At 40.5% G+C, this 15,422-nt stretch overlaps 1 protein-coding gene across 1 annotated transcript; it reads right to left on the bottom strand.

The window, feature by feature from the left end:
- Positions 1 to 1,352: 1,352 nt before the first annotated feature.
- On the bottom strand, positions 1,353 to 8,894 carry LOC139479368 (probable thiopurine S-methyltransferase). The gene is made up of 8 exons (XM_071262227.1): positions 8,767 to 8,894; positions 7,912 to 8,004; positions 6,413 to 6,542; positions 4,800 to 4,852; positions 4,060 to 4,134; positions 3,484 to 3,560; positions 2,775 to 2,819; positions 1,353 to 2,024 (listed from the first exon to the last, which is right to left on the bottom strand). The coding sequence occupies exons 1-8, from the start codon at positions 8,892 to 8,894 to the stop codon at positions 1,855 to 1,857; spliced, it is 771 nt and encodes a 256-aa protein (XP_071118328.1). The 3' UTR covers positions 1,353 to 1,854.
- Positions 8,895 to 15,422: the final 6,528 nt, after the last annotated feature.

A 15,422-nucleotide genomic window follows, 5' to 3' on the forward strand; every position in this document is an offset into this window, starting at 1 on the left:
ACGTATATTTCTCGCCTCTATATATCTTTACAATAAACTGGATCTTTATGACACCTGTAGACAGACAAGAGCCTATTTCTTTCGTAACTAAAATATTCACATTTCTTGTCAGACCTGCAACTTTTCTTTCACGTAGTACAAGATCGTCTCACACTGTTTACAGCAGTCTAAATGGACTAGGAAATACTGGGGCTGCTTTATCAATATCTAAAAGTATCAAATTTAAAAAGGAGTCGAAAATGCCCACAATATCATCAGATTGTAAGCTGTCTCTAAATGAGTTCCGTATGGTTACGTCCAACATGTGTTAGTCCCAAGTTAGTTCAGGTGCATCGGGAGATGCGACAGATGAGATGTCACGTGACTGTAGTGAATACAAAAGCGGAAGGCGTCGCGGACTCTAACCTTGTTACAGTGTCAAAGCGTCGACAGTTAAAACAGTGACCGTGAAGTAGAGGAAGGTATTCATGACATCGGATTTCAATTTCCTCTTTATTGTCTTACATGTCTTCATTATTAGGAGACCCTTGAAGATCCGGGGTAGAATAGGTTTTCAGCAACCCATGATTGCCGTAAAAGGGGACTATGCTTATCGTAAGAGGCGACGAACGGGATGGGGTGGTCAGATTGGCTGACCTGGTTGATGCATGTCATCGATCCCAATTGCGTGGAACGATGTTCATGATATCAATTACTGGATTGTCTGGTCCAGACTCGATTATTTAGAAACCGCCGTCATATAGCTGGAATATTGCTGAGTGCGGCTTAAAACAACAAACCAACCAACCATTATTTGGATTCATAATTAACGGCGCTACACATGAGCACTTATAACCGGATATGATACAAATGTATAGCGCTAAGCCTTCTGTGCGAACCAACAGGGAAACACGCATATTCGATTTTTGGCCACAAAAATCAAATGAAGTTGTTCCTTGTGTTTAGGCTAGAGATAATCAAACACAACAATGTCGTCGTTAGGGTTCGAATCTCATCTGCTGTGTTGGGAGCTGGACGAGCAAAATAACGCTTTACTGATTTCGAGTTTTAAAGTCGATTGTGCGCTTTCACAGTGTCTCAGTATGCTTTGCTGAATATGCAATATTATTATTTCCTGAGGATTCCGTTGTACTCCTTTTGGATATTTTAACTAACCACTCATTCCAGAGTTCGTACAGTGCAATATTTTTCTGCAATACAGATGCCTCATAAGGATCCATTAAACAGATAAGTTATACATATCTTCATGTGTAATGTTTTATTTAACTTTGCTAACTCGATAATTGTTTCCAAAATGCAAAATATTTTGACATAATATGTTCTGTTCTATATATATCCGCAACAATCATGCTACTAGTACTTATTAACTAACACGACACTTAGAAAAAGACAAGAATAGTCACAGTAGTGTGATGTCATCTCAATAATCCGTTGCCCATGTTCAGTCTGCCTATAACGTTGCACTAAGTACCGGATGTTTGACAATGTATGTTACTAATTAAGGTAATCATTGAATGTTAGACTGATATATACCAGAGTATATGAGTACACAGACAAACACATATCACTGAGTACCATATGCGAAACTGTGACATTGTATGTTTCAAATTAAGGCAATCATTGAATGTTAGACTAATGTACTCCAGAATATATGGGACGACAGACAAACAATTAAACAAAGAGTTCATTTAAGCAAGGACTGCACGTTGACCACAGCCTAGTGCTCTAAGACATTAACATATCAAATACGTTCATCTGCTTCCGATGTGCTCGGATGACGGTAGTCAGGTTTAATATCCTCATGTCTACAGCATTGACTGCACCCTGGCTCATTGTGAGTTGAGAAGACATACATCACTCTCTCTTCTTCAGATAATAATTAAGAAGAACAATAACAATTGACTCCTCTTCCTCCCCCTCCTCTTTCTCCATCAGAGGTTGCCCTTCTTCGTCCATATCCCCGTGGAAGGTTTTGTAAGGCTCGAACTCGTATTGGTCTTGGTATTCCACATCGCAAATGTCGCCTTCGTGAACAACAAAGCGTATTGCATTCGGTTAAGGCAAAAACAATCAATCAAAATATGATTAGTTGGCCTTTGTCATTAGGTTAATTTAAGATCTCAATTGCATGAAAATAAGTAGTTGATTGGGAGGATAAAAGAATTTCTTTATGATATCAAACTCGCCCTCTCGCCTCAGCGCCCACAAAAGAAAACAAAATTCGTACCAAAGTTTTTACAACACAGTTCTGAACTACAGGCTCTGGTCCATGGAACTAAGGGACACACCGATAGAGTTTTGATTTTTGAGGTGAGACGTATTTGGACTGTATCTCATATCTAGTCTTGGTTCCCCGCGCCGTGATATGGCTGGATGATTGCTAAAAGCGGCATAAAACCATACTCTGTCTCATGTTGGTATCAAATCTAAGAAGGGCGTGCTTCAAACGTTATTGTGATTATAGTCACTGCAGATGAAAATGGAGCTGACATTGATTTTAACTTCTTTATTCTTTCGGAGAGACGTTTGTAAACAGGTGCTTGATAAATGTACTCGCACCTGCACAGAAACGTAGCACAAAAAACCCCAAAGAAAATGAAGTCCTAAGTCAACACGGTCTTCGTTGAGACTACACTGTATAGACACTTAGCATATTTAGATTGAATACACCAAACGTCTTTTCTGTTATGGATTTATACACATTCTTAAACATGACTAAGCACATTTTGACTGAGATCAGCTTCTCAAATGACCTTTATAGATATAGTAGTTACCGTAAATATCTTTCAACTGTTCCTCAGTGAAATGATAGGGCGCACCTGAAATTAAACAAAGCCTAGGTTTACCCACTCATATACAGCCCTTCTTGGACCGGTCTTGTTTATCTAGGACATTTGAGCACAAACGATAGAATATAAATGATCAGTCACACTGATTTGATCTTATGCATTTGTTCTTTGCTCTGTCCCTTGGTTTAACTCCGTGGAGATTCGTGTTAGAACTGGTCATCACCAACCCATGCTTGTCGTGAGGCGCGACTAACGGGATCGAGTGCTCAGATTCTCTGGATGTATGTCATTGTAACCCGGATGAGTAGACCGTCATATAGCTGGAATATTGAGTGTGGCGTTGAAACCCCCCCCCCCCCCCCCCCCCCCACACACACACACACAAATATGCATTCCCTTAAGATCAGGGCCTAGATTTTCGAAACGATCTTAGCTAAAATAAATCTTAACAACTTACGTTCAAAAATAAGATATCTTAAGGCTACGATAGTTTCGAAAATATGCTACGATAGCCTACGATTTGCTTACGATAAATTTACGATAATTTTACGATTTACGATCGTTTCGAAAATCAAGGCCTAGTTTGGGACGGCGTCTTTGACCAGATTGTTCCATTTTAGTATTGGAATTAAGAATGACGTGGATGGATATATATCGGTGTTATAATTAATCGAAAGACTTATAACCAAACTACCTGGAAAAATGTTCTTAGGAAACTCCAGCATCATGGTACACCTAGGTCCCATCACCCGTCGGATGACTTTCAAGTAGCTGGGAGTACAAACACATCAGTCACTAAGACGTGCAGCACAGCGCACAGCATATCTACGCTTGTATTGTCAATAACATAAAATCAAGCGGAACACTTTAAATATGAAAATAACAAACACACGTGCTTCTTTAAAATTACAAAATGTTCTCAACTTACAACGACATAATTATTTGCACTTATTATCATAAATGTAATAATCACAGTAAGAAGCAACCATCCCAAATATCCATCCTTGTTGCATCTGAGGGCAAGCAAGGAGCCCCTTATCAGTCGGAATCGTCATGCATTCTCATAAAAAGATTCCAATTATATAATATATATATGTTTGAACCAACTTCTTGCCTTGGAAATGCCGACAGTAATAATATAAAAAAAGTGCTGAGCTGCAAAAGGGCACCAGTTTAGCAAACTTTCTCTGGGCAGAGTATAATAAAGTAATTGGGCCACACAAACCATTTTCTTATTCAACTGAAACAAACGAGTATATTGCATACATACTCGTGTCTGTCTCGAACATCAACGGCGCACATAGCCTTCGAGTCCCAGATGAAGTCGAACGTTCCTTCCAAATCCCTTGAAACAGAAACTGCTGTATGTTATAACATGCCTATTTATCTCTAAATGCATGTAAATATTTTCATCTGAAGACTATGTTCGTGTCTGAAATTGCAGTTATAACGTTTGTTTCTGGAGCTGCTGACTGGAAGGGGTGTTTTTATTTTCAACTTGTCTCAACCAGAATGGGAGTAGGACAATATGAAGAGATAATAAGCACATAATTGTGAGAAGAAAGAAACGTCAGCTTATTTATCGCAAACCCGAAGTCACTTTTTTTTAACATTACCATTAGCTTAAAGAATAACATTTTAGTCTTATTTGCCCGTGTTGCAATCCTGCCTTAAAAGTCACGGCCTAAACTTAGGAATATTGGTAAAGACCTTGTTTCAACTATTCGAATGTCCTGGTGGACTGGAGATTACCTAACTGTTTTAAACGTACATCAATATTTCCCGCAGTTGAGCTAGTCGTTCCTGTAGATGATCAAGCATCCCCATGCACGCACGCACGCATGTACGCACGCACACAGGTATGTGCATACAAACTTTCTTCTCACAACGTGGGGACAGGGGGTGTGGCGTTGTGGGTAAAGCCCTGATATAACTGATATATTGCTAAAAGCAGCGAAAATCATATCCCCCTTGGGTTATAACATGATAACAGTATATCGTTATACTCACTCGTTAAACAGAAAGAAATTGCCCACGTAAAATTTGAAGGTACCAGTATCATTCTGTAACAGAAGAGAAGATACATTGCATTTGATAACCTGAACCTTTCATTATTTCTTAAACGTCAAATCGACTTAGTGATTATAAAATAGACGTTTTGCATATATACATAACTTGTCCCCTAACTAGCCAGCACTTTCTCGGCCAATGACCAGTGCCTGTATTGTGTTAAATAGCCTGGGCATAGGTAACAAATACACAGTACTGTGTTTAATGAAAAATATTGTTTCTTTTGCGTTTTATATAAAAATATCGCACAGTTGGCGTGTGCAGATATATAATTCCATTGTGAGGTTATTAGACCAGTGTTACTTTAGGTCTATTAGCCTTATAGTTTGACTCGGTGACTATCCTTAATAAAACACGTTTGGGACGAATTGCAATTGACAGCTATATATACAATTTGCCTAGTGTCACCGGGTCATTAAATCTAGCCTTGTCACGATCTACTGGCCGCAACGTTATTTCCAACGCCACTCGCCAAAGTCCGGCGGTCGTCGTTGTAAAGTGTCATTGCAGTTAGACATACAGTGTCATTGCAGTTAGAGAATTGGTGACCCGACTATTTCCTGCTTTTGAAAATTTAATGGCACACTCATACCATGTATGGACCTGACGTTTGTCATCTCCTAAATGTTCGCTACCTTAGTCATGTATTGAAAAGAATTGTAACCATGAATTGCAAAATTAGGTGAATTTATATGTACACTCAAATATTTCTCAGGTATTTATGATTATTTTTGCCTCCTCAATAATTGTATATGGCTTGTGGTAAATCTGTAATGAAGCCGTTGGATAGCTTATATTCAGTGCTTTATTCTATAACTAACTTCAGTATATAGAAATTAGTTTCCTATGCGTGTTTTCCCCATGATTAAAAACACACGTTGGCGGCCCAGACTGTTTATTCCCCGGCTGTACATGAGGGATTGTCGCCTCTGAGGTCCGCGCGCAGTATATATCTAAACTTTGTCAGATCTTGTGTCTTTACCACTCTCGTTGTATTTATCTACTTAGTAACTATGGTTTCCAATACTCAGTTCTTCCAGTAATCCATGGATAACAATCCTTCCCGTGATTGTCTGGTTACTAAGCAACTAGGGTTTCCAATACTCAGTTCTTCCGGTAATCCGTGGATAACAAACCTTTCCGTTATTGTCTAGCTTTTGGGGAATTTTAGTATTTTCTTCCTCAGTCAAAGTGGCTGAATATTTAGTCGATATTCAGACGTTCTCGTCTATTTTACAGTCAAGGCGACATATCTTTATTTCCAGTTATTTATCCTAAGCCGCTTGTGTATTTGTTCTGATTTAATTAATCAGAGGTCTTCGTCAGCGCAGATTGGGCTTATTTGATCTCTTTATTGTCATGTTTTGGTACCATTAGTTGTTAATGATATACCTGTGAACCTGTTACCACGTTCTCATTACATTTACTGACACCCCTGTTCAATGAAGCAGAGATCCGTGACACCTGGGCACGACGGAAATATTTCTTTAAAATTTAGAAATTGGAAACAAATAGGAAGTGTGTCTCATTTCTCTCCTGATTGGTACCATTACCTTGTAAAGTTTTCCGGCGATCCTTGGGACGTCTTCAATGACTGGTTTCTTCTTGTACTGTTTGAAGATCCGCTGTGCGGCGCTCTCGGCCAAATCAGTGCCAACCACGGAGTGACCTTGCTCACATAACCTAAACACGTCAAAAACGTCATCGATATCAGAGAGTCTGTAAAATTGTAATGTTATTTACTACAGTGTACCCTTGCTCACACAACCTAAACACAAAGACAAAAACGTCAGCCATCGGATCTTCATCAGTCTTTGTACAAACGGGTGCAGGTGAACCCACTAACCTCACGGTAAAACCATCACTCTGTTAAAAAGAAGCGACGATCATGGCTAACAATTAATTAATTTGGTGATGGCTAAGTTACTAGTATATACGGAAACAGTTTACTTTAAAATGAAATAAATATTGAAGTGTTGGTTACCAAAGTACTGACGCTATGATCCTTTGGTGTATGAGTATAGTTAAACTCCTTTTTAAAGAGTGTCTCAGTTTTGTTCAGCGTGATTGTGTTAGCTTAATGTGTGATTAAACCCCAAAGTGAACAGGTTGTATGAGTACGAGTATAGTAAATCATAGAGGCCATTTCCCCTTGCAAACAAACCATATCTCGTAATAAGTAAGAATATGGGATTCGAACCCAAGATCACCGGATCCTTGACTAATGGGGGCAAATCTGCACATCGAATATAGGCGCACGTGAACTCTCTTGAATTGTTTCATTGGCATTACTTGAGGGAATTCAACTAATAAATATTATAGATGTCTTATTTATTTTCTAAAACGTGTAAATCCCATTTCTGGTATCCCAGGCCGTGATATTGCTGGAATATTGCTAAAAGCGGCGTAAAACCATATTCACTTACTCACCCTAAAACACCTGCAGAAAAGTATGGTTCAACGGAAGGATTTGTTTGTTTGTTTGTTTTAACGCTGCACTCAGCAATATTCCAGCTATATGAAGGCGGTCTGTAAATAATCGAGTTTGGACCAGACAATCCAGTGATTGATATCATGAACATCGATCCACGCAATTAGGATCGAGGATATGCATCAACCAAATCAGCGAGCCTGACCACCCGATCCCGTTAGTCGTCTCTTACGACAAGCATAGTCGCCCTTTATGGCAAGCATGGGTTGCTGAAGACCCATTCTACCCCGGATCATCACGGGTCCTCATCTGACAGAAGTTATTATTGTATGATATGTTAATGCAGGTTTAGGATTTACAACTTCAACGTTGTTCAGACATTCCAGATGGACAGTCTGTTCATTGCCGGAACACGTTTCCATACAAACAATGGAGACTGGGATTAACATGAACATAGAGTACAACCATGACCGAACTGTAAGTGTTTTTGTCATATCCGACAATTCCAAGAATAAGAATGATTGTTCAAGTCGCAATGTTTTTCATAACGCCTTCGGTGTATGCTTGTACTATGTTGGAGTACTGTGTTGAGTTGGCGCTATGTCCAGTAGAAACACTCACCAGATGAGGTCATAGGTCGTGGCACAGTGGGGAACGAGTATTTTCAAACCTTTCCGTCCCTCAGTCACTTTATCAAAGTATTTCACCAGATTCCTGCATAAAAAGAATAAAGTTTAACAGTTAACCAGTTGTCGGACTTTCATTTTGTGGAAACCTCGGTGGCTGAGTGGGTTAGATCGCTGACTTTGTGTGCTGGCGATTAGGTGCCTCACTCTGGCAAGTGTGGGTTCGAATCCCGGACGGGACTCAACCCACAAAAAAGTACGAGAATCTGTACTTTACTAAGAAAGTGTTATCCCAAATATAACATTTGTTACATTTGACCACTTTCTAAATGGCGTTGTGTATTCAAAGAATAAAATTATCAACATCGACACTGTAATGACTTTTGTTGTTGTTGTTGTTTGTTATGAAACCCCGCACTCCAATATTCCAACTGTATGAGTCTGGACCAAACAATCTAGTGACTTACATCATGATCATCAATCCACGCAATTGGGATCCTCCGCCTCTTACCACGAGCATTCACCTTCTACGGCAAGCATGGGTTGGTGAAAACCTATCCTAACCCGGATCTTCACGGGTCGTTATGGCTTTCGAAATTCATGATCATCCACATGCTCTATGTGTAAACAGATACAAATTTGTAAATCAAGTTAAAACTTTTCCAAATTAAGATTGGTCAGGCTCCGTATAAATAAATTCCCAGTGCATGACCTACTCTACCCTATGTAAACCTACTGGCCCCGTGTAGGTGGAGTTCCAGTGCCCGACCTACTCTACCCTATGTATACCTACTGGCCCCGTGTAGATGAAGTCCCTGTGCCCGACCTACTCTACCCTATGTGTACTCACGGGCTAGGTTTCAGGTAGACGAAATCCCAATGGCCCTTGTCCCATGCCGTCAACCAATCTTGAATCCTTCCCTCTGGAGTTTCAGACACGTGCCATTTGCCAGGTTTAACACGTTCCCTTTTCGGCATAGTTCCAACCTGATAGTTCCCTGTAATATATAACATTCGTTAACTCGGTAATGACCTTACATATTACATTTGTATGCTGCTATCATTAGTTGTTATTCAAAATGCATTTATGGCTTCTTCCAAATGTTACACCCAGCTACACTCTGTACAATATATATTGCAGTTTAGACAAAGCTCTTTTGAAATGTTGCTTTGTCAAAACTAATTCTTTCAATATGTTTTTTATCCGAAGCACTATGGATTTCCTGTTACGACAGCAGTTAGGGACTACACATATACAGAGAGACTGTGTTTTCTGATGTTTGGTGGTAACGGGTATATGAATGAATTGCAAGTACTAGTAATTCCGTGGCATTTGATTCGTTAACCAAGCATTTTCTGTCGCTTACGTTGCCATAATCCGAGAAAGAATATAAGGTCACGCCTGCTGACGAACGGATAAAATTATTGAAGTCAATTCTTAACTATCCATTTTTATTAAATTCTTCTTTATTTCCCATTTTAAATTTACTTCAACACACACACACAGACACACACACAGTGCAGTAATCGACACAACATCTGATGGCTGTGTAGTGGACTGTGTCACGTTGAACAGTCGCCCCCACTCGTATCACATCTGTAGTCTGTAGTCAGTTGGCCACAATGTGTGACCAGGCCGGTTGTGTGTCACAGTAGCCCTACAACGCTCATGCTATCAACCACTGGTTGCCTGGACCAGAATTCATTGTTTCCAGGCACCCGTGATATACCTGGAATATTGCTGGCAGTGTACATCATATTCACTGCCTACGCATTCATCATCTTCCCAAGGAAAGAGTGTTTACTAGCCTATATCAAAGTCTACATTCTACCTTTGCCATTTCAAGTTTACATTGTCTTGGCTCGATCGTGGTGCCACCTCGTGTAGGACACGAGTTGTGTCCCTAGTGATGAAAACGCTAACTCTAATCAGAACGCAATTCTTATTTCGATTTGAGATTTCATCCCTGACAGACAAAAACAATAACAATTTACCACAGTAAAAATGATTTTCACTGCTGCAATACCCAGGGAAACAGGCTGTAAAGGCATATCGGCTATCAGTGTCAAGTATGGCTGCATATCGCTGTAACATGACATGCACAGCAGATGGCATCTAAACATAGCGCTGCTTCTGAGTCAGCGTGATAAGCGTTTAGTCATTCGAGTTAAAATGATAAAAATGAAGGTTTAACTCAAATATATAAAAGTACATTTGCGAGTTGATTGAACACTGAACCACTTCGAAAATATTTGTCCTCGCTAAATTTTGAAAATATTTTAAACACAAATTCGACAGGCGATGGCTGGGACCACGTTTTCGGAACCGAATTTTAATTTGTAAAATTGTGCGATAGTCGGCATGGTGTGGCAAGGGCGATAACTAGACTTTGATACAGGCAAGTAGACACTCCTGAGTCTTCCCACATATCCACTGCCTCGTAGTAATTCACTGCCTCGTAGTCATTCCCACATATCCACTGCCTCGTAGTAATTCGCTTATATTACCTGCCTCATATCCATTCGCTTATATTCACTGCCTCATATTGATTCGCTTATATTCACTGCTTCATATTCGTTAACTCATATTCGCTCATTAACACATGGTATTCCAAAATTACTTTACTTGTGTAGCGGCGTGCTTGTACAACAAGCCCACTTACGCCGGTCTTACAGTTCAGCCCACTGAGATACCATGCCGCAGCTTAACATGGATGCACCATGGATGCCCCACTCAGAAACAGTAATTGACTCCACTCAACCAGTCGCCGCATTTCCTAAACCCGAGTGCCAGGCCGGGTAACAACAAGTACCATCTTTCACGTATGACTCCTTCGTCCAGAGGATCGAACCACCTACCTTCTGCACCCCTCAGGGTCTGAATGAATCTGTCTGATATATAACCGAGGGTTGGTTTGCGACACCAGGTTCACTCCTCTAGTTCACCTCGCATACTGCATGTGAAGTTCCATTAACAAGCTGTTGCACCGTGCATTGAATAAGATGCAAGTCATTGTTACTTCTTGCGCAGTCATGCCGGCATATCTAGGATACGACATGCCTATTAAGTCCAAAGAAGTTTTAACGAAATTATAGACTTTCGAAATGATATTTCGTAAATTAAATGTGCTTGCATAGTAAAGGATTTACTAAACTGAGATTGCATAGGATGACCTTAGGTATATTTGTGAATCAGCGTTATTCTCACCAACCTGACAATATGCCCGTCGTGTTGAACTGCAGATCTCAATGACTGCGGGCCTTAATTGTGCAGTGGGAGGAGCTTGTGTTATCACGTGACACTATCTTCGGCCAAAAAAGGTTGGGTCCAAAGAACACATCTCAGTGGTGTCATTGCGTGAAAAAGATGTCTCACGCACAATCTGCACATGCGGTATACTCTTCAAAACAAGTAGAGGATCATGAAAATGGAAATATCAAGTAATAAAACAAAGATACTTGTTGACAAGAAACGTCCTATGCAAGAACGTTTGCAAATCTTTGTTTCATGTTTCAGGAGAATACAAACTACAGGTGTGTATAACAAACAGTCCCAAGCATACTACAAACGCAAACCTAAATAACTAGGTTATGATAAAGAGTGAGGGAGTGAGTTGGGTTTATCACCGCTTTTAACAGTATTCCAGTTATATCATGGCGTGTCAGCTTAATGTTGGAGGAAAGCTCGAAGTGATGCAGGTCTCAGACGTTTACTACTTCGGTGAAACCCACGAGCACGGGTATGGTGCTGACAAACCTAGAAACATAATTGAGGCGAACCGGGATTCGAACCCACAATCTCAGGTTTCTGGCTTGCCTAAAGGACGCAACTCTGCACAGCGAATCGCGGCGCCTTAGACGACTGGGCCACCCGTGCCCCCTTTAAGAAATTAAAAGAAACAACACCCACTCATCGTGAAACGTAAAACGTATAAAACGTGACACATAGAGAAGAGGTAGTTCCGCCTCGATCACTCCGCCCCAGCATGAGAGAGATAAGACGAACAATAGATAGGGACGTGGCCCGGGCCAAGATGATTGTACGGTGTTTCATACAGGTTCACCTACAGTGTCCCCTTTGTTAACTGGAACCATACAATTTAATTTCTGGGTCTAGAGTAACATCCAAGCTGGACGATTATAAACGTATAATATTAAACTTTGTTAACATATTTGATATCGTCAGGCTGACTGAAACATGGTTGAAGGAGACAGATTGGATATTACTATTTACATCACATCTTCCCAAGGCAAGCGTGTCCACAAGCCTCTATCAAACCCTAGTTTCTACGATTGCCACATGAGGGCCACTGTTTTTTGTAACAGTATTGATTAGAAACACTTTAGCTCATCTTGTAGTGGACCAAAGTGTGTGAGAGTGGTGTATGAAAGACGGTTTACCGAAAGACCTGTTGTATGCATGTGTTTATTTTCACCAGGAGTCTTCAACCTGGTATAATACCCTGTTACGTCAATGTGAAAACGTTATATTACTATTATAAGATGATCTGTTGTATGCATGTGTTTATATTCACCCGGAGTCTTTAACCTGGTATAATAGCCTGTTACGTCAATGTGAAAACGTGATATTACTATTATAAGGTGATCTGTTGTATGCATGTGTTTATATTCAGCCGGAGTCTTCAACCTGGTATAATACCCTGTTACGTCAATGTGAAAACGTTATATTACTATTATAAGATGATCTGTTGTATGCATGTGTTTATATTCACCCGGAGTCTTTAACCTGGTATAATAGCCTGTTACGTCAATGTGAAAACGTGATATTACTATTATAAGGTGATCTGTTGTATGCATGTGTTTATATTCAGCCGGAGTCTTCAACCTGGTATAATACCCTGTTACGTCAATGTGAAAACGTGATATTACTATTATAAGGTGATCTGTTGTATGCATGTGTTTATATTCACCCGGAGTCTTTAACCTGGTATAATAGCCTGTTACGTCAATGTGAAAACGTGATATTACTATTATAAGGTGATCTGTTGTATGCATGTGTTTATATTCAGCCGGAGTCTTCAACCTGGTATAATACCCTGTTACGTCAATGTCTTCTTGGTGGATCTTTCCGTTTTGTTTTTTTGCAGAGCCCCAGGGAAACACAGATGGTACTGTCCCTTGCTTTAAGGTTCTCCTGACTGGAGTGTACTTATAGTCCTCATTCATTAAGTGGTAAGATCAGACAGTTGTTTCCTTTTTTACCTGAACACAGAGGTGTTACATTACTTACATGATACCATGTCTTCAGCAAACCATACTTGCCGTAAAAGGCGACCATGCTTGTCGAAAGAGGCGACAAACGAGATCGGGTTGTCAGTCTCGTTGATACATGTCATCGTATCCCAACTGCTTGGATCGATGATCATGATGTCAATCACTGGATTGTCTGGTCCAGACTTGATTATTTACAGTCCGCCGTCATAAAGCTGGAATATTGCTGAGTGCGGTGTTAAACATCAAACAAACAAACCACGTCGTAATATTTCATTGATCTACATCAACAGAAATTAAGTCTGTGCCGATTGATTCACCAGTAAAGCATACAAAAGTCTAATTATCTCTGTTCATCTAAGAACCAAAACTAGGGCAACAATCAGATGAAGATCGCTAAAGACTCATGTATGTATCTCAAATGTCACGAGCGAGCGATGTTTCCTACTCGTGGCGGCTCGTTGCACGAAAAAAGCTAAATAGCGTAACATGTCGATTTGCCCATTTTTTTCAATTCATTAGTATTTTATCTACCTGCTGATTGTACTTCCATTACTACGTGTTAACTATATGACAACGGTGATATAATGCATGCATCATACTCAAATGGACTGTTTGACAGTTACAAGTGATATTGTCTTAGATTCGAGCGAAAGAGGCTGGGTGTATTTTTGACTTTCCGTCACTGTCAAACATGGTACATGTTCGAGCATACGTTTGTATGACTACGGCATCGTTTGCCAATGGATATATATTTAGTAAGCGAAGAAAATGACGGCACCCGTTTCCGAAATTTAACATCTGAAGTTGATGAAAGCGTTGAGCGAGTCACACAACGCATACGTTTGCACAGACTACATAATATGAAGCTATCTTAAACAAACAAACAAACAAGAAGTCAATGTAAGTTACATTTTACATTAATATCTACTTGATTAAGTCAATTATTTAATTGTAGTTGTTGCGTTGTCAATATATTTGTATATTGTAACTGTATTAACAAAGTGGATTAGTGTGACCGTCAGTGTGAACAGAGAGCAAACACTGATGGAGCTGGGTATGTGTCTTGGCTGACATATTGTCCCTCAAATAAAGTTATGAATGACGTTAAATAAACTTAATTATACAAGGGAAATCTCGAGTAAGCTGGGGGCCCTAAATGTTCTTAATGTCTCGAGTTGCAAAGGTAGGGCTGAAAAGTGTTTGGCTGTCACGTTGTTGGCGTTCAGAAAGTCGCTAGTGACTCGGGCTGTGTGCGTCGGGCGGGTGCGCGCACCTGCGTCGCTCCCATTTGCAACATATCTATGGCTCTCCCCGCCTGCTCTGCAGTTAGTCGAGGCATGTTTGTTGTTTGTATCGGTTTCATGCGATGAGAGAGTACAATCCTGCTCATGTTTTATACGAGAATTTCATACGGGTAACTTTGTGCACACATTGCATTTTTAGTGATTAAATTCACTTTTCTCGCAAATCACGTAAAGCAAGTGCACATGTTTACAGGGAATAGCTAAGTTGCATTCCAGCTATGTGTTACCAACTGTTTGGCAAATTTGTTGAAAACTGACGACCTTTATTTATTTGGTGGCGTTTCTTTTGTCCGCTAGTATATACCTTTCGGCCTGCGAGAGAGAATAGACCCGGCGGTACCAGGTGTGGAGGCACAGTGTTGAAACCTAAATGTGCACCTACAATATTATTGGAACGTGGCAAAGTAATACGTATTACAATCGCAAGTGACCGACAGAAGACGCAGAAACGATGCTAAAGGTTCTATTTTCTGATTTACAAACAAGGAACGGCAGCGCACCCTCCCATCCAGTGTTCTCAGGAGAGCGAAGTGGACCATCACATCACATGCTCGGGAAGTTAGAGTAGACGGGAGTCAGTGTGAGGGTGGGAGTAGACATGGGGATGGACAGTGGTCGGGTCGGAGAGGAGCCATTGTTTCATATCAATCTTTGTGCACTAAATATGACCATCAATTCAGTTTGACAAATGTCTGACGGCTGATTATTATTCCCATCTTCATTGGCCTTTGTTCGCCAAGCAACGAATGGGTACCCGGAAGGATGGGCTGTTAATGTACATGGAATTCTTTCTACCACCCAACATGCAGTGTGGGTCGTTTACACACGCTTGTTAGGAGTCCTGCCCTTTATACATATTTTGGGGCAGTCGGGTAGCCTAGTGGTTAAGGCGTTCGCTCGTCACGCCGAAGACCCGGTTTCGATTCCCGACATTGGTACAATGTGTGAAGCCCATTTCTGGTGTCCC

This window comes from Haliotis cracherodii, unplaced genomic scaffold (genome assembly GCF_022045235.1).
Source record: "Haliotis cracherodii isolate W230 unplaced genomic scaffold, xgHalCrac1.p SCAF_4, whole genome shotgun sequence".
NCBI lineage: Eukaryota > Metazoa > Mollusca > Gastropoda > Lepetellida > Haliotidae > Haliotis > Haliotis cracherodii.